The sequence below is a fragment of the Brassica rapa genome, chromosome A02 (assembly GCF_000309985.2).
Source record: "Brassica rapa cultivar Chiifu-401-42 chromosome A02, CAAS_Brap_v3.01, whole genome shotgun sequence".
Taxonomy (NCBI): Eukaryota; Viridiplantae; Streptophyta; class Magnoliopsida; order Brassicales; family Brassicaceae; genus Brassica; species Brassica rapa.
The window spans coordinates 15,452,188-15,477,675 of NC_024796.2; the positions used below are offsets into that span (position 1 = coordinate 15,452,188).

Below are 25,488 nucleotides of genomic sequence, written 5' to 3' on the forward strand. Positions count from 1 at the left end.
TTTCATCACTATGATGATTCTTAAAATTCTTAGAAAAATAAGTTGGTTTATATATATATTATACTTTTAATTAAACTAACTATCAAATTTATTAGTAGTGTAAAAAAAATATTATTTCTTTCATTAAATAAAAACTACAGAATTACTTAATATGATTAACATATATGATAATTAATGATTATGAATAATACATATTTGATAATAATTTTTGTATCCTTTCTCTTTTTTTTGTTTAATTTTATATTATTAAAAAATTAAATAGTCACATTAAGCATATAATAAAAAATTGTAATTTTCTTATATTTATATTTTGAATTTTTTTAAACGACTATAAAGTACTAAAAATGGTAAAAGTCTCACATTGAAAATTTTATGACCAATTGTTTAAGTTTTTTTTGTTCAACCAAGATACAAATAATCATAAATCGTATGTATATGAAGTCTCATTAATAGATATTCATATTATATATATATATATATATTAATATCATTTAAATTTAATTATATACTATTTAAAAATATAAAATATGTTAATTTCAAATTTACGGTGAAATTATTGAGATCTTCATATTTTAATTTTGAATTTTGTATTGAAAAGTCTCACATTAAATTTTTTGTGATTAACTGTTTAAATTTTTGTTACAAAAATATATAAATGTTAATAAAATCATATGAGTAGGAAGTGTCAATAATAAATAAATATATATATATATATATATATATATATTAAAATATACAATATATATTCATGTCAATATCACTAAAGTGTAATTATATACCATATAAAATAAATAAATTGATTATTTTGATTTATTATAGCATCGTGAGAAACAACTTTACAATTGAGAACATAAATCTGATCTACCAACAAATACGAGATAATCTCACAGGAGAAGAAGACGAGAAAGAACATGGGCACGAAGGTGAGTCTTTTCCGGTAAAAGTGAGAAACACCGCACACTGAAAAGGTAAACGAAATACATATATAAAGGTTTGTTGCTTAAGTGGGGCATGATTAATTTTTAATTATTAAAACTAAGAGAAGCAATTTTGTTAAGCAACACTTAGTTATATGGGTTTATTGGCAGTTGCTTAATTAAGGATTTTAGAGAAGAAGATGCCATGAGATGAATTTTTTTAGATTTTTATAAGTGTGCTTGTGATGAGAATTGATGATCAAACGATGATTTTGATGATCAAACGATGATCTTGATATCGTAAGAAGGAGAATATGTGTGATAAGAAGAGACAACGACTGAAATGAGAGATGAAATTTTTTCAGACTCATCATTGTCATTACTTAAACATGAAACAGAGAACAGAACAACAAACAAGTTATCATTCTCATTACTTAAACATGAAACAGAGCACATAACAACAAACAAGACATCATTCTCCTAAACTAAACATGAAACAGACAACAATGAAGAACATGAAACATATAACAAACAACTCAAGAAACCTTAAAAATACACTTAAACAGATGAGCTTCTTCTTTTGATAGATGGAACAAAAGAAGGATTCAGTTTAATAGAGGAGAAAAAGAGAAATGCATTCATCACACACACACAACCAAATGGACTTGACATTTAGCTAACTCATTAACCACACTTACACATTCGTTTCTATCTATCTCATTAATCACACTTACACAATGGTTTCTATCTAACTCATTTATCACACTAACACTTTTCTATCTAACATTAACCACACTTACACACCTGTTTGGCAAACTTATATTAATCTACAGAAGCTACAGCATCAGAAGAATTAGTAAAACAAACCTCTATTGCAATAGTATCGATGAACCTTCCTCATGTTTCTCTCCACAGAACAAATCAAAACTGGATATCACAGGGAACAATAGCCTTCAAGACCGTTTCGAGACCAGGACTGTTATCAGAGAACCTTCCGACATGCGTGATAAGCTCATGAACTTGTTCATCTTTAGCTCTAAGCTGAGCTTCGTAGGAGAGGTTCTGAGCTTTGCAGCCACCACAGTAGGAAGCATACTCACACGGAGCTTCTACTAAGTCACGGTGTGGAGTTAAAGTCTTGATCTTTGTCACCTAAACAACATATCAATAAGCAATTACGAACATAAAAATTGTAACTTTATTGCTAAAACAAAAAAAAAAAGCTTTTTTCAAAAACAAAAGGAGAGATTTTTAATGGAACCTCGGCGTAGCTGCCTTTGCGGCGAGTGACGCAGCCGAGGAAACGCTCGCCGGGAAGAGCACGGTCGCATATGACGACGAAGACTGTGCCGTGGACTTTGCAGATTCCTTTGCCTTTGAACCCCAAACTCTCGCAGACGAGCTCCATCGTCACACGGGAGAGTTCACGAAGAGTGACGAAGCCACCTCTCCTCTCTCTCCACTCACTTGCCCACACGTGTCCGTAAGCAACATTCCTTCTGGACCTTAATTAAGCTACGACGCTTCTATTATCAAGTCTTTTTGATTTTCTTTTTAATGAAAATTAGGCTAAGCAACGCCTTAAGCGTCCGCAATGCACATGCTCTAAGCAGCATGTCACAGTTTTAATACTGCCAAGATAAAGCCTCCCTGGTGGGCCGCTATCTTTTGTCTCGTTTGATCTATTTTTGTTTTACTCACGTTTAAATAATTATTTTTTTAATAAAAATCGTCAGAAAAAATATATTATAAAATTTAGGGACAAGGGTCTGGTCCCTCATGCACAAAAACAGATGTTTTTTTTATTTCTCCCTTCCATCCAAAGTTCCAAACACTAAAGGGTATATAATCTACCATGAATGTGCGCGAGTCTTCTCATGCAGCATTGCAATTTTATTAGAATATAAGTCATTTGTCTTAAAATACTTTAAATGAATGGATGATTTGCGGCTTAATTGTGTGAAAACACTTCATTATTATTTCTGCGCAGCTTTTTTGTTTTGTTTTTCTTTTGATAATTTGTGTAGAAGTGCTAGTAATAACTAAGTTCATTTTTCTACTTAATTATTTAGTGCTATCTTAATATAATTTTTGTGGATGTTATTTAATCTTATACTAGGTTTTACATACATAAAACATATGGATGTCTCATCAACAATGAATACTTTAAGTGACTTAAAAATTCTTTTTTATCCCTTTTATCCATTCATTTGTTAGTTAGAGGAAATCTCACAGAAGATTGGTCTTAAACTGTAATACATAAACTTTTTACTATTTTTCTGTTGACAATATTTTTTCTGTATGATTATATCATTGTCAAATTATATTTTTCTCACAGCCCAACGAAATAGTAGTTTATATATCCCTTATATATTAATTGAGGAACATTTGAAAAGATGTAACCTCAATTTTGTATTAATTAAAAGAGGCCCCAATGCATAGGTGGCACTCAATTAGGTAGTCAATTACATTCAATTGAAAAATAAGTAGGTCCACATTCGATTTTTATATGTTGTTAGATACATAAGTTGGTCAAACTATATGATATAATGATATGATATGATATTTTCTTTCCTTAAATAAAACCTACGGAATTACCATAAATGACTAATATATATATGACAATTAATGAGTTTAATAATAAAGATTTGATAACAATGTATATCTCCTCCATCATTTTTTGTTTAATTTTATATTATTAAAATAAATTAAACAATCAAATTAGCTATAAAAATAAAATTTAGATTTTTTTCGTATATGTTATATTTTGAATTTTAAAAAACGACAATAAATGACTAAAACTATTAAAATTATTATGTTAAAAATTAATGATCAATGGTTTAACATTTTTATTATAAGAAGATACACATGATTTTAAAACCATATGAGTAAAAAATATCATTTAATAATAAAATAAATATATATATATATATATATATATTAAACACTATATACCATAAGATTACATAAATATTTTAATATTAAAACTTTCAATGAATTTTCAAGAACATTTATAAATTATAAACTTATTAAAGATTTCAGATTGAAAATTTTGTTATCGATGATTTAAATATTTTGTTATAAAACGATATGAACGATCATAGAACCGTATGATTATAAATTCTTATTTAATAAATAACTATACAAAATATACTATTCCTAGAAAAATAGGTTGGTCCATCTTAACTTATATTGCACTTTTTATTAAACTAACTATCGAATTGATAAATAACGTACCAAAAAATGTTTTGCACTTTCCTTAAATAAAAGCTACGAAATTACCTAATATGATTAACGTATATGTGAAAATTAATTATAATGAATAATAAATATTTGATAACAATTTTGTATCTTAGTTCTTTTTTTAATTTTATATTATTAAAATATATTTAAAAATCACATTAAATATATAATAAAAACATTTATAATTTTTCTTATATGTTATATTTTGAATTTTTCAAACGTCTATAAATTATTAAAAATTTGAAGATCCCCACTCTGAAAATTTTGTGATCAATAGATTATTTTTTTTGTCATAATAAGTTACAAATGATCATAAAATTGTATTAATATGAACTTTTATTTAATATTATAAGAAGATACACATTATTTTAAAACCATATGAGTAAAAAATATCATTTAATAATAAAACATACATATTTATATATATATATATAGATTATACTATATACCATAAGATTACATAAATATTTTAATATTAAAACTTTCAATGAATTTTCAAAAACATTTATAAATTATAAACTTATTAAAGATTTCACATTGAAAATTTTATTATCGATGATTTAAATATTCAGTTATAAAATGATATGAATGATCATAGGACTGTATGATTATAAATTCTCATTTAATAAATGACTATATAAAATATACTATTCTTAAAAAAATAGGTTGGTCCATCTTGACTTACATTATATTTTTTATTAAACTAACTATCGAATTGATAAATAATCTACCAAAATTTTTTTTGCACTTTCCTTAATTAGAAGCTACGAAATTACCTAATATGATTAACGTTTATATGAAAATTAATTATTATGAATAATAAATATTTGATAACAATTTTGGTATCTTAGTTTTTTTTTTAATTTTATATTATTGAAAGATATTAAAAAATCACATTAAATATATGATAAAAATATTTATATTTTTTCTTATATGTTATATTTGAATTTTTCAAAACGTCTATATATTATTAGAAATTTGAATATTTCCACTCTGAAAATTTTGTGATCAATAGATTATTTTTTTGTTATAATAAGTTACAAATGATCATAAAATATAACGCATATGAATTTTTATTTAATAAATATTCAAACTAAATAATATATATATATATATATATATATATATAAACACTAATGATTTAAAGCAACAAGATTGGCTGATCAATTTAGTCGTCCAGTTGAAATCTTTCAAAAGTATGTGAAAGACTAAAGTCAAAGTAAATATGGATTTAGAATAGTAGTTATATTTTACTAACCAAATACCGAAAAAAGCGAACCGAACCGAAACCAACCCGATATTCGGATTGAACACCTGTAATCCAAATGAAGCCAAACTATTGTTTCATTCTCCAAAATATAATAAAAATAATAACTTAATCCCGCGCAAGGCGCGGGTCTTATTCTAGTTTTTATAGTATTATCTAAAGCAACCTGTGTAAACTAAACCATAAAACATCCGCTACTCAGGAAGATTCGTCGCAACTCAAAATCTCCCTTTTACCCTTTTCTCCTTTCATCCACGTATTGTCCAAAACTACTATAAATATTACCTACCCATCGGAGAATCAAAAAGAACAAATGTACAATTACAGAAGCAGATCTCTTCTTGCTCTCTAAGTCTTAGACTCATCCACAACTCTAAACAACCATGTTTCACGGTGCTGACAGAGCGGTTGAGGCGCTGCTTCGTGGCCAAGAAAGCGCTAATCTCTTGAAAACGGTGCTCGAACACCAGAGGACAAGCTCAGTTTCAATCGAGCCTCTCTTCGATACCGTTCTTGATTCCTTCTCCTACGCTCTATCTCTTTTTGCATCTTCTAACCCTCAACCACTCTGTGAGTCTTCTCAGAACAAGCCAACCCCCGTGGTGGCTCGGAAATCACCCAAGAAGTAAGTAAAATCAACGATATGAAATGTTTAAAAAACTTATATGATTAAGGGATGATTGACTTGATCGTTTCAGTATTGCAGAAATAGCCATGGAGAAGAAGGTTTAGAGCAATACAACCATGATTCACCAACTCCGATCTGCAACGACGGTTTTTCTTGGATGAAGTACGGCCAAAAGAAAATCAAAACATCTTCCCACCAAAGGTTAGAAAAATTAAAACAGATTATTACTCTGTTTTCAGTTGCTTGTTTTATTAACTAAGTATTCTTGTACTTAAAAATAAAATAAAACTAAGTATTCTTGTTAACTTTCACGGTGTTACTATCGTTGTGCCTATGCCAAAGATAGAAACTGCAACGCTACAAAGAGGGTGCAACAGATCCAAGACAGTCCTTCGGTGTACAGAACAACTTATGTTGGAAAACACATGTGTGAGGTTAATGCTTTTTTGCAGCCTAATGAAGATATTGTTAACGGTTCCAAGATGATTCGGTTCGACAAAACCGACCAGGGCATGCCTGAACCTGTTATGCCTCAACTCGTTCCAGTAGAACAAGAAGCACTTATCATCGAAGGCACGGACCAAATCATGAACCTAGAATGTGGTAGTAACGAGTTTTTGGTGGATGATGACCAGTTATGGGAATATCAGTTTCCTCCATGTTCACCGGGAGATTTTATGTTCTTGGACGATCTTTCTGAGTTTGATTACAATCCTTTCCACGTTTGAACAAGCACCTTTTTCAAGCCTTTTCTCATATTCACATTGAGGGTGGGCTATGTTGGTACTTGCTATATCTTGTATTAGTTTATATTTCTGTCTTTTTGGTGTGCTAGATTCATAATTCGTCACACCGCTTTTTGGTGTGACGTATCTGTGCAGTTTGATTCAAATATTAAGAACCTGATTTTCCTTTTTGGTCAAGTACTCTTTATCTTTTGAACGATATAACGGGCGTTTATAGCACATAAAACGCGTCGGCTGACTGAGTATAATTAAGAAAAAGAGTTTTGAAGAGGATAAATGAAATGAAACTTAATTCAATTAAAAAAGAAAAAAGACTTAATTCAGTTTAACTGATTTTAGTATAATATCCATAAAAAAGATCACGTCCAAAACGTTATTACATCTACACTGCAACTGTATTATTAATTTTTGGAATAAAATACTGTGATATTATATGTTCTATTAATTTTATGATTTTTACCGTATAATTTGAATGGAAGAAAATAATTATGTTATCAATTCTACAAATAGATACATAAAATATGAAAAGAACGTTCTATAACGAATTTAATAATTTATAATTATAATAAATATATTCCATTTTTTTCTTTTATTTCATTTAGGTTATTACATTTATTTTTATTCCATCAATTTTATCACATTTGCTAGTTGCAACGTTAAATGTATAACGGAAATGAAAAGTTCCCAAGTCTTTCGGTATATGTTTACTTCGGTCATAAGGTCAAACTAGATCTTGACCCGACCGGGCGGGTATTTCTTTTATGTTTTTAGTTTTTTTTTGTTTATATTAAATGATGCATTTGTAATATTGAAACATAAATTTATATTGAAAATTAATCTTTGCAGCTATAATAAAAATTAAAATTAAAATTTTAATAAAATATTTTGATATAAATTTTAAATTTCCTAATTAAAATAATATAGAGGTGGTCATATTTTTTCCAATTTCAAAATCTAAGTTTCCTTAAAGACAAAGAAAATAAATTTATAAGTACATAAAATATATAAACATATTTGGAACTATAATTTCTATTAAAATAAATTTGATAAAGAAAAATAATCTTGCTGTTGTTATTTATTTCTAGAGCTTGACCCGTGACCGTATGAATATTTACTACACATTTGTTAATATAACATTTTTAAACATAACAATTTCATTTATTACTTTGAATAATTATATTTTGTGATTTTAATCATCTATTATATCACAATGTATAATATAAACAAATCCAATATTTATAACTAATTGGACTTATATTGTAAAAGCATTATACTAATATATGAATAAACTATTTTATATTTTATTTATATGTTATATAAATTGATTATGATGTGTGATTTTTTTATTTTTTTATTTATTACTTATAAATATTAAAAATATTGAATATGTTAATACGAAATACATTAGAAAATTTATTTTGGTTATGATTTGATAAAAGAAATCTATTATTTAAATTTTGGAAAGACGTTAAATGCTTAAATCTATTATTTAAATTAGGAAAAGACAAGCATGCTTAAATATAGGTTCAATAAATATCTCAATGGCATTTTAATATAAATAAGTGGTAAAACTAAGGGGTATTTCTATTTTGTATTTCTCTTTTAATAATATAGATAAACTAATGGATGATACCTAATATGGACTTGTTGGAATATTGACAACGGGTGAAGAGTCAACATGGCATACTCGTAATACTTTGGAGCTGCCTGCTGCCCCTATATGACTCATGACTTTGCGACAGCTTAGGAAATTAACAAATTAGTTTTATTTGCTTGATCATGGACCCATCAATTGTTCTCGAGTGGGAAAGGTTGTAAATTGTTGGACGCAGAAGGGAATGAGTATCTTTCGAATAGCTGTGAATGCTCTGGGCCATGCAGATCCTGATTGGCTTCAACCTGTCACTGACCAAGCTGCTCTACTTGCCCATGTCAGCAATGTCTATTACACCATTCCTCAGGTTTGAATTTGACTTATCCATTATGAGAAAAGCTCGAAACTTTTATTGAGCAATAGTCACGTTGGTATCGTTTAGTGACTTTAGTCCTAAGGTTCGAACTTCTGTCTAGTGTCTAGGCCGTATATGTGGATTCTTGATATCTGCAGACTGAACTCTCTAAACGCCTTGTGGCAAGTTCTTTCGCAGAGCGTGTATTCTCCTGTAACTCAGGAACTGAAGCCAACGAAGCAGCCATTAAGTTTTCTAGAAAGTTCCAGAGATTCACCCATCCTGAAGACAAAGAAGTAGCCACAAGCTTCATCGCCTTTACGAATAGTTTCCATGGTAGAACCTTAGGAGCTCTTGCATTAACAAGCAAAGAACAGTACAAAACTCCTTTCGAACCAATCATATGCCAGGCGTTACATTCTTGGAATACGGTAACTCTCAAGCAGCCACTGATCTTATCCGCTCGGGTAAAATAGCTGATGTGTTTGTGGAGCCTATTCAAGAAGAAGGTGGGGTTCACTCGGCTACAAAAGAGTTTCTCCAGTCTCTTCGCTTAGCTTGTGATGCTGCAGGATCTCTTCTCGTCTTCGATGAGGTACATATCATAGTGTAATATTTTGAAAGTTCATGACTAGTGCTGGGCATTCGGGTTATTCGATTTCTGAATTATTCGGGTTGGGGTGTTTAAGACCGTTTAGGTACCTGACATTTTTTGGATCGGAACGGTTTATGTAATGTCGAATTCGGGCTGGGTCTCTATTTTTTATGTATAAAACCCGAAATGGAACCAAATTAAAAATTGTTCGGGTTTGGTTCGGTTTAAAGCAAAATATTAGGGTAATTTAGGTTTTTGCATATTTTATTTACAAATTATATTTATATAAAAAATAAAAAATAATAAAGATTTATATAATAATTCTAATATTTGGGTATCATTATGTTCTCAGTTTGGTTTCAGTTTTTTGGATCTAGAGAAATAAGAACCGTTAAGGTTTTTGTTAATTTCGATCCGGATTCCATGTTTTGGTTCAGTTTTCCAGGTTTCAGATAATATGTCGAGGACTATTCTTGACTTGTTCTTTTGGTTTTGCTACTTCTCCATGTTTAGTGTGGTTTGGGTCGAAGTGGTAACCTATGGCCTATGGGCATTTGAAGCATTTGGTGTAACACCTGACATAATGACTGTCGCAAAGTCTTTAGCTGGTGGTTTACCAATTGGAGTGATGCTTGTGACTGAAAAAGTTGCTGAGACCATCAAATATGGAGATCATGGAAGCATATTTGCAGGGAACCCTCTTGTGTGTAGTGCAGCCATCGCTGTTTTTGATAAAGTATCTAAACCCTCTTTCTTGGCCAGTGTCTCGAGCAAAGGTTTATACTTTAAGGATCTGTTGGTCAAGAAACTAGGAGGAAACTTGCACGTGAAGAAAGTGAGAGGAGAAGGGCTTATCATAGGAGTGGAGCTTGATGTGTCGGCAAGTCCATTGGTGGATGCATGCTGTGGTTCTCGTCTTCTTATCTTGATCTTGACAGCGGGGAAAGGGAATGTCGTCCCGCCGTTGATTATAGAGGAGGAGGAAATCGGACGTGCGGTTGAGATTATGTTCCACAGTTTAACTACGCTTGACTGAGTATTGAGGTTGAACATTAGTCTGTGTTTTTAAAAGTCTAATACTTTTCTTAATTAAGCTCACGTCTATCAGCAAAATTGTTTGTCGCAATTCATAGCTCTTTTTTGTATTTAAAATGTATTAGCTTTTCAGAGACATAATGCTACATATCTCCAATTTAGTGTTCGTAATTCCATCAAAAACTTGTAAATTCCCTCCATAACTAATGTCGGCAAACCCTAGAGGGGTGACTCCAAAGGCGATCAAATATGGCGGCTCTCGAGATCAAGATTTCCTTTGAGATTTTGATCTTCACCTGATCTGAATGCTCTTTGGCGTTAGATCACCTGGTTTCTTTCTATTCCCTGTCTCTTTTCCGATCGCTTATTCACCATCTCACTGGAAAAACCTTTCTTTTGGGTCTCAAGTATTGATTCCATCGGATAAAAGGAGAGCTTGTGATCCTAAGAAGCAAAATGGATGATCAAGATGACTCCCACACAATAAGAGAGTATCATATGTCTCTCATTGGAAAGGTTCTTAATCCTAAGAAGCAAAATGTTGAGAAACTTATTCAATACATGCCCACTCAATAAAAGATGCAAGATAAAATCACAGCAAATGATTTTGGAAAGGGAAAATATTTGCTCAATTTTTTATCTGAGGAAGATCTTCAAGCTGTTTTAAAACAAGGGCATTTCCATTATAATTTCTTTATGTTCGTTTTGGTGTGTTGGGAACCGATAGTTCACGATGACTATCCATGGATCATACCATTTTGGGTGGAGATCACTGGAATACCATTGCACCTCTGGACAGTGAAGAACTTAAGAAACATTGGAAGCAAGCTCGGACACATCAACACTATGGAGCTATCTGCTGGACGGCTTCTGATTGATGTCGATACAAGAAAGCCACTTGTGTTTACAAGGAAAGTAAAATCACCTGAAGGAGAGGAAGTAACCATCAAGATCAACTATGAGTTGCTATTTAAACATTGTTCATTTGGTGGTATGTTGACCCATAAGGAGTCTTACTGCCCTAAGAAGATGGAGTTCACGAGTGTTCAATCAAGTGAGGCAAGAGTCTTTGCTCGTGTCCAACTACCTGCAGACAACCTCACACAGCTGAGTTTACAGTCGGTGCCAAGGGAACGTGATAGCCATATTACTTGTAAGGATTACACCTCGCGCAGGAATTATCATGATGATGTTGTTTCAAGACCATACAAGCCTGAGAATCATTCTTCCCACCGATCTGAGAGAGAGTTACGCTACAAGAATTCTGCTCATCACGAGGTTTCAAACCGTGACAGTCAAGATAGGTATGGTCGATGGTCAGGAGATAGCTGCATCATTGGCAAGTCTTACGATGCAAGATACGGTCGCCGTTATGCTCCTTATGAGCAGAGGACGCCATATCACTCGAAGGAAAAGTATAAAAAAGGTGGTGAGTCGGGTTTCTACAAGGCCGTAAATCCCTTTGCTATCACTGAAGGTGCATCAAAAGCTCTCTCCCTTCAACATGTGCAGGATGATCACGTTGTGGCAATGGCTAGCAAGACCGAGAACCTGAGTCACAACAGTGGAAAGAAGCTGGCTAGTACTATTGTTACACCATCAAGTAGTGCTCTCCGTAGCGATGCGAACGTTATTGTGCGTTTGATATGGACTTTTCAAGTGTTCAAGGTTCAAATCGATGTAGTATTTTAGATGTCAATCAATAAATCAATGTAGTATTTTAGATGTCAATCAATTTTTAACTGTTTCGATGCAAAAAGAATATATGTTCAAATTTAATCTAAGTACATTCAGTGATTTGATTAAACTAACAAGACTCTAACACAATTAACTAGCAAACTTTCAAGCAAATAGATAAAGAAGGAATCATGGGTATAAGAATTTGATGTTAAATAACTAAGATTCAATCTAGAATGGCAAAGTTTCAATCAACACATTTCCCTAAGTCTAGATAACAATCCTAAGCAAGTTTTTTTGTCAAGACAAATGCTCATTTACTCTCATTGATCAAACATCAAATGTATTTTGTTTGTGTCAATCATGCAATCATTAAGAACATATCATTCAACTATCTAAACTCCCCTAACATCAAATGTCTTTGGTGGGGTAATCGAAGAGCATGTTGAGTTGGCTCATACATTTCATCGAACAACTTTCGGACAATGAAATGTCTAGATTTCTAATCTAAAATGGCCAACTCTAGATTAGCATTAAGATCATTCAATTAAGCAAGGAAACATATTAATCTAACTCTAAACACTCTAGATCATCACTTAATCATCCTAATCATCTTAACTCATAAATTCAAAGATGACTACTTACTCATTATCATGATAGACACTAAATGATTAGTTGATCTAAGTCTAAACATGATTAATGATCAAAGCAATCAAGCAAACACAAAAAGATATAGATCAAAATTGAATTTTTCACTACAAAATGGTTTTTGATTTGATAGATAACAAGATCATCTCTAAGATTAGGTTTACAATATATTTTATACTAGCTTCGAAACAAAAGGTAAAATGGTAAAAAGCCTAATTTCGGACAACGGCTGTAACCTCCTCTCGGCCGCGACCACAGCCTGCGATCGTCATGCTCCGGCCGCGGCCTCCACATGCTGCGAATATGGCCTGCGAAACGCCTTGGTCGAACTCGTCGTGACGCGGCCGCGGCTGGCTTCACCCCGCGAAAGTTGCCTGCTACCAAAGCCCTGTTCGTTTGGTTGCCGCAGGTTTCTGCGTCGGCGTCGGCGGCAGCGGCAATGGCTGCGTCATGTACATTTGGTTGTTGTTCGTTTTGCAGACGTTGACGCCGACATAGATTGTTGTTTGTTTCGAAAACGCCGGAAATTGACGCTGACGCTGACGCAGAAAACAGATTTGTGTTGTTCGTTTGGAAGACGCTGCGGCTATTTTCATTTATTTTAATTTTTAATTTTTATAAATTTGTAAAATTATATTTTAAATAAATAAAATATAGTTTAAATATATTTACATCCATAAAAATATTTTATTTAATTGGTAATAAATTTTTGGTCAAATATAAAAATATAACAATATTTTTTGTCATAAATCAATAAATCATAACTAAAATATATTAAAATATTTATCTCAAAATAAAAACAGTAGCAAGACACTGATAACAGAATCAAAATCAACAGAGAAAATGAACAAAGACATGCTTAATCTAGAGAATGGGCTTAGTTGTACACAGACAACACAAATCCTATCAGTCTATCACAAGAAGTATTCAAGACACAAAAGATTACATCAGAACAAACCCATTCTCTTTCCCCATCAGATTCAAAACCCATTCTCAAAAACTCATGAAATACAAAAAGAGCTTCTTCTTGTCTTAGTTACCTCAACAATGCTTGAAACCCAAATCGGAGGAGATTAGAGAGCTCGTGGTCAGCGTCAGAGATGAGAGCTCGAGGTTTGCGTCCGAGATGAGAGAGCTCGAGCCGAAGATGAGAGAGCTCGTGGTCTGCGTCAGAGAAGAGAGAGCGCAAGCCGGAGAAGGAGAAGGAGAAGGAGAAGAGCGAGCTCGAGCCGGAGAAGCGAGAGCTCGAGCCGGAGAAGCGAGAGCTCGAGCTGAGGTCTGCGTCAGAGAGAGAGAGAGAGAGAGCACTGGGTTTGCGTCGGAGATCGAGAGAGAGAGAGAGCTCGGAGATGTCAGAGATCAAGAGAGAGAGAGAGAGCTCGGAGATGTAGGAGCTCGGAGATGCGTCATGGAGTTCATGCTCCTCCGCCGTGCTCAGCCGCGAGTTCTCCATCTCCACCGTGAAATCAAAGCACGGTTTCACTCGTCGTTTTCTAATCATTGCGCCTCCGTTGAACCACAAATCCTCCATTGCCGTGCTCCGTCGTCACCGGAATCGAGTCTCACCATCGGGATCGAGGTGGAGTAGACAACAATGGTGATCTTTGCCCTTTTTGAACATCTGGCCCTTCGACTTTTGGATATTTACTTTTCGACCCCAAAACTATCAATTGTGCAGAAAGGTCCACCCGGGTCAACCCCAAAGCTTTTGATTGTGCAATCTAACCAAAGGGAATATTCTGAATTTGCAGTGTTGGTCCCTGACCTCTTGATGGTCCTCATATCGACCCCAAACTTTGTAAATTGCAACAATAACCTCACGGTTTAGCCCCAAACTTCTCAAGTGTGCGATCCAAACCCTAGAATATGCAAATGAAACACCTAATATGCAATCTAATGATCAAAAATGCATTAATATGTGTTCCCATGATGCCGCAAGAACTATAACTTCTCTCCTATGGAGAAGGCAAAGCATCAATTCTCTGAAGGTGATGATCTGAATATAGATGCATTCCAAGATATGGATATTGCGGGATCAGGTATTTGGGGATCTGATTATCATGATATGAGAATGGATTGTGATAATCAAGAAGATGATCTTCTCGGTGAAGACTTGGAAGCAATGGAGAAAGAGGACCTTGCACCGGTGATACTGTTTAAGATCAACATCTAGGACGGGTAATGCAAAGGATCAGTCTTTAAGGTGGAGTCGTTCAAGAACGAGCGTGCCATTAGGTTTTCACGGCAAAAAGGCATAAATATTACGTAACGGATCTCCAAGGCAGGGTGCTTCATCAAGGTTTTTTCTTATAGGAAAACCGAGCAAAAATAGAATCGACACAGTGTATCAAAAAAATCTAAAGTCAGCTCTCATTTGGAAAAGGGCGTCGAGGAGTCCACAAAAACCTTGGAAAATCATCCACGAGGACGCTCGGTTGGAACTGTAGAGGGATTAGGAATGATCTCACAGTTCGACACTTTACAGAGATGTGTCAGAAGCATCACTAATGACTTGTTTTCCTTTTTGAGAGCAAGAACAGAAAGCTGTTGTTACAAAACATTCAGGCCGACTTAGGATTTGATCACTTGTGTACCGCTGAGCCACTTAGTCTTAGTGGAGGTTTAGCTCTTTTATTTATGGATGAATTTCAAGTTAATGTTTTATTTTCGACGGAATGATTGACATTGAGGCAGTCATTAATGGAATAAAAGTTTTTATGACATTTGTTTATGGAGACCATGTTTTAAAACGTAGAGATCAGGTTTGGGAACGTCTTACCAGTTTCTCAACAACACCAAATGGACATTGGTTCATGATTGATAATTTTAAAGAAATTACTGATCATAGCGAAAAGGAAGGAGGCGGAAGGCATTCTGATAGCTCCTTCTTGCCTTTCAAGCAGATGTTGTGTGATTGTGGCATGCTGAAATTTTCATTTAGTGGGAATATGCTTTTTTGGGTTGGAAAAAGATCTGGAAGGACAACTGTTGGATGTCGATTGGATAGAGCAGTGGAGACTGAGGATTGGCATGACTAATTTCTTCATACAACTATTAAGTATCTCAGGCTGTAGAGCACATATCATCGTCCGGTCCTAGCGAATATTCTCACAAAACCAGTGAAGAAACAAAAGAAATTCAAATTTCATAAACGCTGGTTGGATAATGAGGAACTAAGGCAAGTCATTCTGGAAGGGTGGAAGTCATAGGATCTACCTCCTAAAGCGAATATAATGGAACATATTGCTAGTTGTCGAAAAGCTTTGAGCCAATGGAAGAGACAAAACAATGTGAATTCTGAAAAGCTACTGGAAGAGCTTAAGGAGAAGGTAAAGGGCCGAATGATAATGCTACTTCCGAGGAAATAACAGATGCTCAAAAGGAACTATCTACTGCTCTTAAAGCAGAAGAGATGTTTTCGAGACAGAAAAGCAGGGTTCTCTGGTTAAGGGAAGGTGATAGGAACTCAAAATACTTTCGTAACTGAATGGGAGGTTAAACTAGTGCTTTTCGCCATGCACCTAGAAAAATCCCCAGGACCAGATGCAATGACAACCCTCTTCTACCAGAAGTTCTGAGATATTTTTAAAGAAGATTTAACTCGTATGGTTAATCAGTTTTTTTTAAGGGACAATGGCGCAAGCGCTAAATGATACCAATATCTGCTTAATCCCTAAGACGACTAATCCAAATGAGATGACAAAATTTAGACCTATCAGTCTATGCAATGTCAACTATAAGACAACGGATATCTAAAACCTAGTCAACCATTGTTGCTGGAAGAATATCATGATAATATCATGATTGCTCAGGAGATGTTCCACGCATTGAGAACCAAGCCAGGTGGAAGAGTTAGGAGAATGACCATAAAAACGGATATGAGTAAAGCATATGATAGGATGAAATGGTCATTTATTAAGGCTGTCATGCAGAAGATGGGGTTTTCAGAGATATAGATTGACTGGATTATGAGATGCATCACCTCGGTCAAGTACGAAGTTCTCATGAATGAAGAGCCAAGAGAAAATATTGTCCCATGAAGAGGTTTACGTCAAAGAGATCCTTTGTCTCCTTTCATATTTGTTCTATGCACTGAAGCGATCCTTAGCCTTCTTAATCATGCAGAGAAACAAGGAAAGATAACGGGGATGCGAGTCGCACGCGCTAGGCCCTCTATATCACACCTTCTCTTTGCTGATGATAGCATTTTATTCTGCAAGACGGATCCCCGTGAATGTGAAGAAGTTATAAAAGTAGTCAGGAAGTAAGGAAAAACGTCAGGTCAATGTATCAACTTCGATAAATCCTCATTACTCTTTGGTAAGAGGATTTCAGCAAATGATCGACAACTGATTAAATATACACTTGGTATCCAATACGAATGGGGAATGGGCTCCTACTTAGGAATCCCAGAGGATATTAGTGACTCCAAGTGTAAGCTATTCGCTTTCTTAAAAGAAAAACTATTACACATAGTGAATGGTTGGACTGGTAGATGGCTATCGAAAAGAGGAAAGGGAGTTTTAAGTAAATATGTTTTATTAGCTTTTCCGACATGTCATGTCCAGCTTCTTGTTTTCTTTGGAGATATGTGAGAACCTAGCAAGTGCCATCACACAATTCTGGTGGAGCTCAAATTCATAAAAACGAAGAATTCACTGGGCTAAATGGGAAAAGATGTGTGCACCTAATGCGGAGGGAGGAAATGCTTTCCGCATGATCCATGAATTCAACCTAGCTCTTTTAGCAAAGCAGCTTTGGCGTCTTGTTCAATTTCTAAATTCATTAGTGGCGACAGTTCTTCAGGGAAATTACTATCGCATGAGCTCGCCTTTGCAAATTGGAGTAGTGGATGACCCATCATATGTTTGGACGACTATTATAGCGGAAAAGAAGCTATTACTGTTGGGTATCAGGAACAAAGTACATTCAGGATATGAAATTAATGTGTGGCAGGATCCATAGATTCCTTCATCGCCAGCAAGGCCGGCTCGTCCCAGGCCCCAGTAGCATATCCAAAAATGACCGTCAATAGTCTTATCAATTTTGAATCGAAGGAATGGATGCTCGATTACTTGAACAATATGTAGATTAAGAGGACATACCGATGATTCAGAGTTTGACCATAAGCCCTACTCATCGACGGGATAACTTTTGCTGGAGCTACAACAAAAATGGTCAATATATAGTCAACTCTGGATATTGAGTAGCTACAAATATATTGACAGATGACCCCGAAAAAGAAGTTCTATAGCCCAGTATAACCAAACTTCAAAACCTTTGCTTAGAAAATGAATGCACCACACAAAAATTTGTCATCTTATTTGGCAATTAATCTTAAGGCAGGTAGCGGTCACAAGAAATCTAGTACGCTGCAATATGCGATGTGATAACTACTGCCCATGATGTGGAAAGCCAGAAGAAATTATTACTAATGTGATCTCCGAATGCCCATTTGCCTTACATGCATGGGCATTATCATCAACACCGTCAAGTTCTCAAACTTTTTTTTATCTTGAGAATCTACGCCAATATGGACTATCTTTTTTGAAGGAAGAATACTATGATGGAGACAAAAGATGATAGAGACCTTTATTCTTGGATAATCTGGTACATTTGGAAGGCTAGAAATGATAAGCTATTCAGGGGTATAGTCAGGGATCCGTTGGAACTAGTCAAGTATGCAGAGAGTGCGTGTCAGGGCTGGTACAATGCAAAGGATACTATACATGCTCCTCCACAAGCACAAATTGTTGAAGAAACACAAGCCTTAAGCGTGGATAATATTTGTATGATGGATGGTTCATGGAGCTCCACTTATCAATTCAGTGGAATTGGATGGGTTTGAAAGGATAACATGGAAAAGATCCAACTTATGGAGACACACAACTTAAGGAGACGTGAGACAGTATTACACTCGGAACTGGAAGAGCTAAACTGGACAATGGAGAGCATGCTACAACCTTCGACCTGTCAGAGATTTGAGACAAATTGCAAGGATCTGATTGCAATGATAACGAAGCCACAAACTTGGCCAAACTTCTCAAATGAGCTGGAGGTCGTTCAAATTTTCCAGATGTGTTTTTTGGACTTCAAGATCAGTTACTTCCCAAGAACGCAAAATAAAATTATTGATTCGCTAGCTAGGAATGTCCATTCTTTTCATAGATCTCTTTGTTTTATTGGTTGTTCTATTTCGGTCTAATTATCCAGACCATCTCACATTTGAGTAATATAATAGCCGTTTGTTGTAAGAAAAAAACTTATATTATGAATAAAATACTTTAGATTTTTCGATGGAGTAAACCAAAGGATATTGCAACTATAAAAATAGCAATCATAACCTATTTCACCATTTAAATAACATAAATATATGTGAGATTATACTATTTATGTTATACAATTAATTTGACATTGACTAAAGAATACATGAGATCATTACATGATAATATATGCGAGGTGAAGTTGGTGTTTGGATGAAAATTTCACGTTATGAGATACATTTCCACATTTGGTTAAATTATATTATTTATTTTGTGACAATCATCCCTTTAAGATTGTAAGAATGTCTTAACCTTAGTAAATTAATTATAGAGCTTTTGAAGGGGACTTGCAGATAGTTGTTTAGACTAAGATTACACTATTTCAGTTTAACAAAAATAAAAGAAATCTACATATAGTTAAAACAACTGATAATACGGTATAGACCAAGCAATTTCCACGTTCGATAGATGATAAAAAAATCCACGATCAAACCCCAAACGCACGCAAAAATATGTATACTTGTCAGATAGCGTTATCCTTTTAAGACACCACGTTACACTTTAAATGCTGGCAATTCAACCTTCGTGCCTTCGTGGTGCTTACTGATTGGTTAAGAATGTTTTGAGTAATTTTTTGGCTAATTTGATCAATATTTTTATTTTATTTACGCCATTACATTTTTCTTAAACAAATATCCAAAAAATATAGTATAGAATTATATGCTTTTAAACTTCTAAGAAGATGAATATTTATAAATGCCACAAAAAGAAATTGGTGTATTCAGCGTCAAAAGCTTTCTCTAATCTTTCTGTGGTATTAGAACAGTAAAAAGATGATCCATTATATAGTACATACAAAATAACTATGGTACATATGAAAATGAATTTTCTTATATTTAAATAATAAAAGACTAGTGTGCCCAACCGTGGAGGTTGGGGACTCTATGCTTCCGCGAAGTCTGTCTTTTCTTTATCTTTCTAATAAAAAATATTATTCTTCCTAATTGCTTAATATATCAAACCATACAAAAAAAAATTTGATCAATACAAACAAAAGTTTGCATACAAAATTGAACATATAAAAAGTGAATCCTTTTACCACAGAAGCATATTAATGACTAGGAAATCATTATTTAAGAGAGGCCGTAGCAACGGTGACTGATAACCTTTTGAGTAGAGGTATGAAGATTGATTCTAGATGTCAGGTCTGTGGTATGGAAGGAGAGTCCATAAATCATGTGCTGTTCACTTGCACTTTGGCTAGACAATTTTGGGCCATTTGTAACTTTCCTCGGCCTCACTCGGACTTCTCTGTTTCCTCTATATATTCTAACATTTTCTATGTTCTGAAAGCAAAGGATATCCCCTCCATTCCTTTGAATATCAGTAGAGCGGGTCCTTGGATCATATGGAATATCTGGAAGAACAGAAACTCTCATTTCTTTGAGGGTTGCGTAACCAAAGCTCCATAATTCCTTGAGAAAGTGTATGAAGAAGCAAATCACTGGTTCCTGATCAAGACAATTGAAAAAGAGGAAAAAGCCATTGACCTTGATCGGAAGAAGAAAATAATGTTTGGTTGGAAACCTCCACCTTCGGATTGGATCAAATGCGATATAGGTTCTGCTTGGAGTAGTTTCAAAAATGAAAGTGGAGCTTCATGGGTTCTCAGAGACAGCGATGGAAATGTTTTGTTACATGGTAGAAGATCCTTCTCAGGAATTTACAGTCGTATGGATGCTTATATGGAAAGTTGGTTATGGGCAATTGATAGTCTCAAAAACCTTCACTTCGATTCAATTATTTTTGCAAGTGATGATAAAGATCTAGTTGCGGCAGTTACTAAACCATCTGCTTGGCCATCACTTAAGTTCTTCTCTCAAAAGATCTGCATTCAGCTTCATAATTTTTTGTTCTGGCGTGTTCAATCTTTGAAACGCTCAGATATCAGAGGAGCTTCTCTGATTGCTGATAGTGTCATCAAAGAGGATCGCTATCAATCTTACATTGCTGCTGGATATCCTGGTTGGTTAAGACATCTCTTTGTTTTATCATAAGGTTGCTTTGTAATGTTTAGATTCTGGCTGATCCTTTTGTAAAATTCTATCTGATCGATACTATGTATCTGTAATACCTTATTTCAATGAAAAGTGTTTTAAAAAAAAAGAGAGGCCGTAGCAAAACAGTAAAATAAGAAGAACGACGTGTGGTAGTAGGGTCCTCAATCATACAAAAGAGAAGTGTAGGTGTAGATTTTTCTCCAGATACAAAAGGGTAATAATAATCATATCGTCCATGACTGTTCAACGGAGAGTGGAAAAAGCGTGATCGTATTGCTGACGGGACGGATAAAATAGTATTGTGTCAAATTTGGTCTTCTTCAATAAATTCAACTTTGTTTCTTTCCTTCTATCCATTCTTCGCTCGGTTGCCCTTCACTATTTTCAGTGTTGTGTACTTGTGCTGTTTTGCCTGCCGATTATGGCTCTAAAAATGAACTTTTTCTGCTGGCTCTTGATTATGGGAATCTAGAATTCGCCGGTTTTGATTTAATCTTGTGTAATCCTTGGTCTAATATATCAAACTAAATTTTAATGAAAATGTTTATCTTCGTACAAAACATTATAAATTTATCATAACTAATTTATTTATCTATAGTAAAATTGAATGGACCGTTTGCAGTTCGATTTTATGAATATATATTATGAACAGTTTAAATACTTCATTTATTTAGTCTTCCTAGCTTTATAAAAGAAAAAGACAAGTTGAAAAGTCTGCATACAGCCAAGCCAGCTCATATCGGTAAAGTAATTTAATGGTATTCACTTTTTTTGAACAAACTTACTGGTGTTCACTTAATTATATTTATCCTGCTTTATATTAATTAACTAGGGTCGGTCCGCCCTACGGACGGGATATACTTTATTTGTAATTTCGATTTTTATTCTTTTGTATGATTTTGTGGTTTGTGTTTTAGATTTGCATTTGCATTTATAAGTGATGTGTATAATAATGATATTTCTCTATTAGAAAAGTTTAAGTGATGAGGATATTACATTTATTTCAGTTAACGTTGGATGTTGTTTATTTTTCTAACTTGTTTATGTTTTTTTATTTGTTTTCAAATACATTTTCTGACATTGTACTATTTTATTATTATTATCTTTCTTTTTTGTTATGTTTTTTTATAATGAACACACATTTTTATATCATTTTTATATATGTCTAACTAAACTCTTTTATTTTTTATTTTCTTATTAGTGTTATTAGAGATTATAAGTTTGTATTAGCATGACATGATGTTCATGATTGAAATGGTATTATACGTTTTTTTAAATGTTTGCTCAACTTTTCTTATATATAGTAAGTAGATTTTAGTTTTTATTGTTGTGGTTAGGTTTAATACTCAAAATATTGATTATTTTATAGAGTTTTTCAACATTGTACGTGGGTTTTGTATTTTTTTTATTCTTATTAAAATATTTGTATATTTATGTATTAACATATTAACATGATTATTTATTTTAAAATTCAAAATAAACCAATCTACATCTTTTTGCTAATAATATATAAATAGTTAATTTTTTATTTATTGGTTCAGTAATTTCACATTTATTAGAATAATTTACTTATAACTAATATTTAAAAGAAATAATTGGATAGACAACAAATAAAATTTAGAATCTAGCTATTACTTTATATGTTATAACTATATAAATTTTATGCATTTTACCATTTTTAAAAAATATTTTATTCTGCTAATATGAAATCTAATTAAAGATTGAGAGTGAGTGCCGTATCCATGATGTTTACTCATGGACGTAACCAAAAAAAAAATATTAAGCCCATTATTGGACAAATACACAACAAACGAAAGCCCAATATGATTTCTAATTAAATGAATCGCAGCGTTTAGCACAGGGAGACACATATCAGCTCCTCAGAAAGCGAGTTTCCAGCTGGATAGTCTAGGAGTGAGGCAAACAATTTTATATATATATAGATGTTATCGTAAACTTATACCATGTACAACAAGCATATGGCTACATCAACCAGGAGCAATGATGAGTACTTTTAAGTGATTTTCGAATTTCTCTTTATCAATTTATTTGTTAATTAGATGAAATTATTGTCTGGGAGAAATTGACTGAATATTCTGTAGACTCTTTTTTTGGTAGTGATATATTATTGTTAAATTATAACGGCGTATACTAATACTAGTTCTTCTGACCGCCCAACGGCAAAGGCATAAGAGTTTTTTCTTATATATAATACCAACTTAACACGAAAGTAACGCCAACAAAAAACCTATCCCACCCAATAGAAATATAGGCAGGTAGATTCCTCGCAATGGTTCGCCCTCCACATTTTCCCCCGTCTATAAAAACTCAACGAACCTTCAAATAACAGAAAACAAGTTTTGAAACAAAACTCTTCTTTCTCTTCAAGTCTTAGGACTTCTCCACAGTTCTAAACTAAAAAATGTCTCACGGTGTTGACAAGGCGGTTGAAGCCCTGCTTCGTGGCCAAGAAAGCGCTTACCGCTTGAAGACCGTGCTCGAGCACGCAAGCTCAGTTCCAACCGAGCCTCTCTTCGATACCGTTCTTGATTCCTTCTCCTTCGCTCTCTCTCTTTTTGCATCTTCTAACCCTCAACCACACCGTGAGTCTTCTCAGAACAAGGCAACCCCCGTGGTGGCTCGAAAATCGCCCAAGAAGTAATTGACTAAACAAAAATCAATACTTGTTTACGATTAAGGGATGTTTGATTTGATCGGTTCGTATATTACATGTTGCAGAAATAGCCACGGAGAAGAAGGTTTAGAGCAATACATCCAAGATTCACCAACTCCTTTCTGCAATGACGGTTTTTCTTGGAGGAAGTACGGCCAAAAGAAAATCAAAACCTCTTCCCACCAAAGGTTAGAGAGTAAAAAAAAAAAGAGTATTTCTTTGTTTTTGCTCTGTTTTATTAACGGAGTTTATCTTTACAGGTGTTACTATCGTTGCGCCTATGCCAAAGACAGAAACTGCAACGCTACAAAGAGGGTGCAACAGATCCAAAACAGCCCTTCTGTGTACAGAACAACTTATGTCGGAAAACACATCTGTGAGGTTAATGCTTTTTTGCAGCCTAATGAAGATATTATTAACGGTTCCAAGATGATTCGGTTCGACAAAATCGACCAAGTCATGCCTGACTCGGTTATGCCTCAACTCGTTCCAGTAGAACAACAAGAAGCAATTATCATCGAAGGCACGGACCAAATCATGAACCTAGAATGTGGTAGTAACGAGTTTTTGGTGGATGATGAACAGTTATGGGGGTATCAGTTTCCTCGATGTTCACCTGGAAATTTTATGTTCTTGGACGATCTTTCTGAGTTCGATTACAATCCTTTCCACGTTTGAACAAGCACCTTTTTCAAGCTTCTTCTTATGTTCACATAGAGGGTAGACTATGTCGTACTATGGTACTTGCTATATTTTGTAATAGTTTATATTTTGGTGTGTTAGATTCATAATTCGTGACATCGTTTTTGTGTCATTAGTTTACGTCATCGTTCATGACGTATATGTGTAAGTTCGATTCAAATATTGAGGACAACTACTGTTTATCTTTTGAATGATATAACGGGTGTTTATATAGCACTTCAAACGCGTCATTTGACTCTATTTTAGTAGAGTATTTTCGTCGAAAATAGTCTATAAAATAATATAATTAAGAAAAAGAGTTTTCAGGATGATAAATGAAAATACTAAAAATTGATTGTTTATGTATTTTAATTGATATAAATATATAAAAGATTTATAAATAAAAATAAGTTATTAGTTTCTAAATCTAACATGTTAATTTTAATTCGTATTTACAAATCTGGAATTTTTCTATCAGATTTAACTATTTATATTTCTTAAAAAAGAAATCTTTCAAAACCCATTCAAAATCCATTCTCAAATCAAGTATAACAGTAAAATTATATTGTGAAATAACGTTTGATTTGAATTAAGATTTATAAATCATATAACTAATAACACATCATTTAAATTAAGATTTATAAACTACATAACCAATAACACATAATTTTAACATGAAAAAATTATATATTGAATAACACTAGATTTTTTAGATTTTTAAATCCATTAAAATGCATAAATGAATAACTCCTAAACTATTCTAATTTTAGTTTTCATACCATAAAAATGCTAAAAAGATCACTCCACAAGATGATTACATTTAAATTTAATCAGAAATGGAAAGCTCTCAAGTCTTTCCGTAGGTGCTTGTTTACTTCTGTCATAAGGTCAAATAAACTAATGGATGATAACTAATATGGACTAGTTGGAATTTTGACAACGAGTAAAGAGTCAACATGCAGACTACCGTACTCATAATACCATGGAGCTGCCTGTTCCTGTGCGAGTCATGACTTTGTGAGTGACCTTCTCGCTAGATCTCGAAGGCAATTATAAAAGAGACACTTGAATTAGATTATTGAATTCTTCCCAGTTTTGTCAAGTT

At 33.6% G+C, this 25,488-nt stretch overlaps 4 protein-coding genes and 1 pseudogene across 5 annotated transcripts; 4 read left to right on the forward strand and 1 right to left on the reverse strand.

The window, feature by feature from the left end:
* Positions 1 to 1,321: 1,321 nt before the first annotated feature.
* LOC103853237 (uncharacterized RNA methyltransferase BH0687) lies at positions 1,322 to 3,361 on the reverse strand. The gene is made up of 2 exons (XM_009130160.2): positions 2,179 to 3,361; positions 1,322 to 2,069 (listed from the first exon to the last, which is right to left on the reverse strand). Exons 1-2 carry the CDS (start codon positions 2,323 to 2,325, stop codon positions 1,839 to 1,841), a joined length of 378 nt encoding a protein of 125 aa, XP_009128408.1. The 5' UTR covers positions 2,326 to 3,361; the 3' UTR covers positions 1,322 to 1,838.
* A 2,015-nt stretch (positions 3,362 to 5,376) lies between these two features.
* On the forward strand, positions 5,377 to 6,969 carry LOC103853236 (probable WRKY transcription factor 67). 2 transcript variants are annotated; one of them, XM_033285565.1, is made up of 3 exons: positions 5,377 to 6,052; positions 6,134 to 6,253; positions 6,366 to 6,969. In XM_033285565.1, exons 1-3 carry the CDS (start codon positions 5,811 to 5,813, stop codon positions 6,781 to 6,783), a joined length of 780 nt encoding a protein of 259 aa, XP_033141456.1. In that variant the 5' UTR covers positions 5,377 to 5,810; the 3' UTR covers positions 6,784 to 6,969. The 2 variants fall into 2 exon arrangements, with proteins under 2 accessions (XP_033141456.1, XP_009128407.1); XM_009130159.3 differs by having other exon boundaries at positions 5,379 to 6,052; positions 6,134 to 6,256; positions 6,402 to 6,969.
* A 1,510-nt stretch (positions 6,970 to 8,479) lies between these two features.
* On the forward strand, positions 8,480 to 18,954 carry LOC103853459 (annotated as a pseudogene).
* LOC117132072 lies at positions 10,906 to 21,123 on the forward strand. The gene has a single exon (XM_033285562.1). The coding sequence runs from the start codon at positions 10,960 to 10,962 to the stop codon at positions 12,070 to 12,072; it is 1,113 nt and encodes a 370-aa protein (XP_033141453.1). The 5' UTR covers positions 10,906 to 10,959; the 3' UTR covers positions 12,073 to 21,123.
* A 2,151-nt stretch (positions 21,124 to 23,274) lies between these two features.
* LOC103853239 (probable WRKY transcription factor 63) lies at positions 23,275 to 24,620 on the forward strand. Its single transcript, XM_033285564.1, has 4 exons — positions 23,275 to 23,304; positions 23,437 to 23,686; positions 23,768 to 23,890; positions 23,963 to 24,620. Exons 2-4 carry the CDS (start codon positions 23,451 to 23,453, stop codon positions 24,378 to 24,380), a joined length of 777 nt encoding a protein of 258 aa, XP_033141455.1. The 5' UTR covers positions 23,275 to 23,304; positions 23,437 to 23,450; the 3' UTR covers positions 24,381 to 24,620.
* The last annotated feature ends 868 nt before the right edge of the window (positions 24,621 to 25,488 follow it).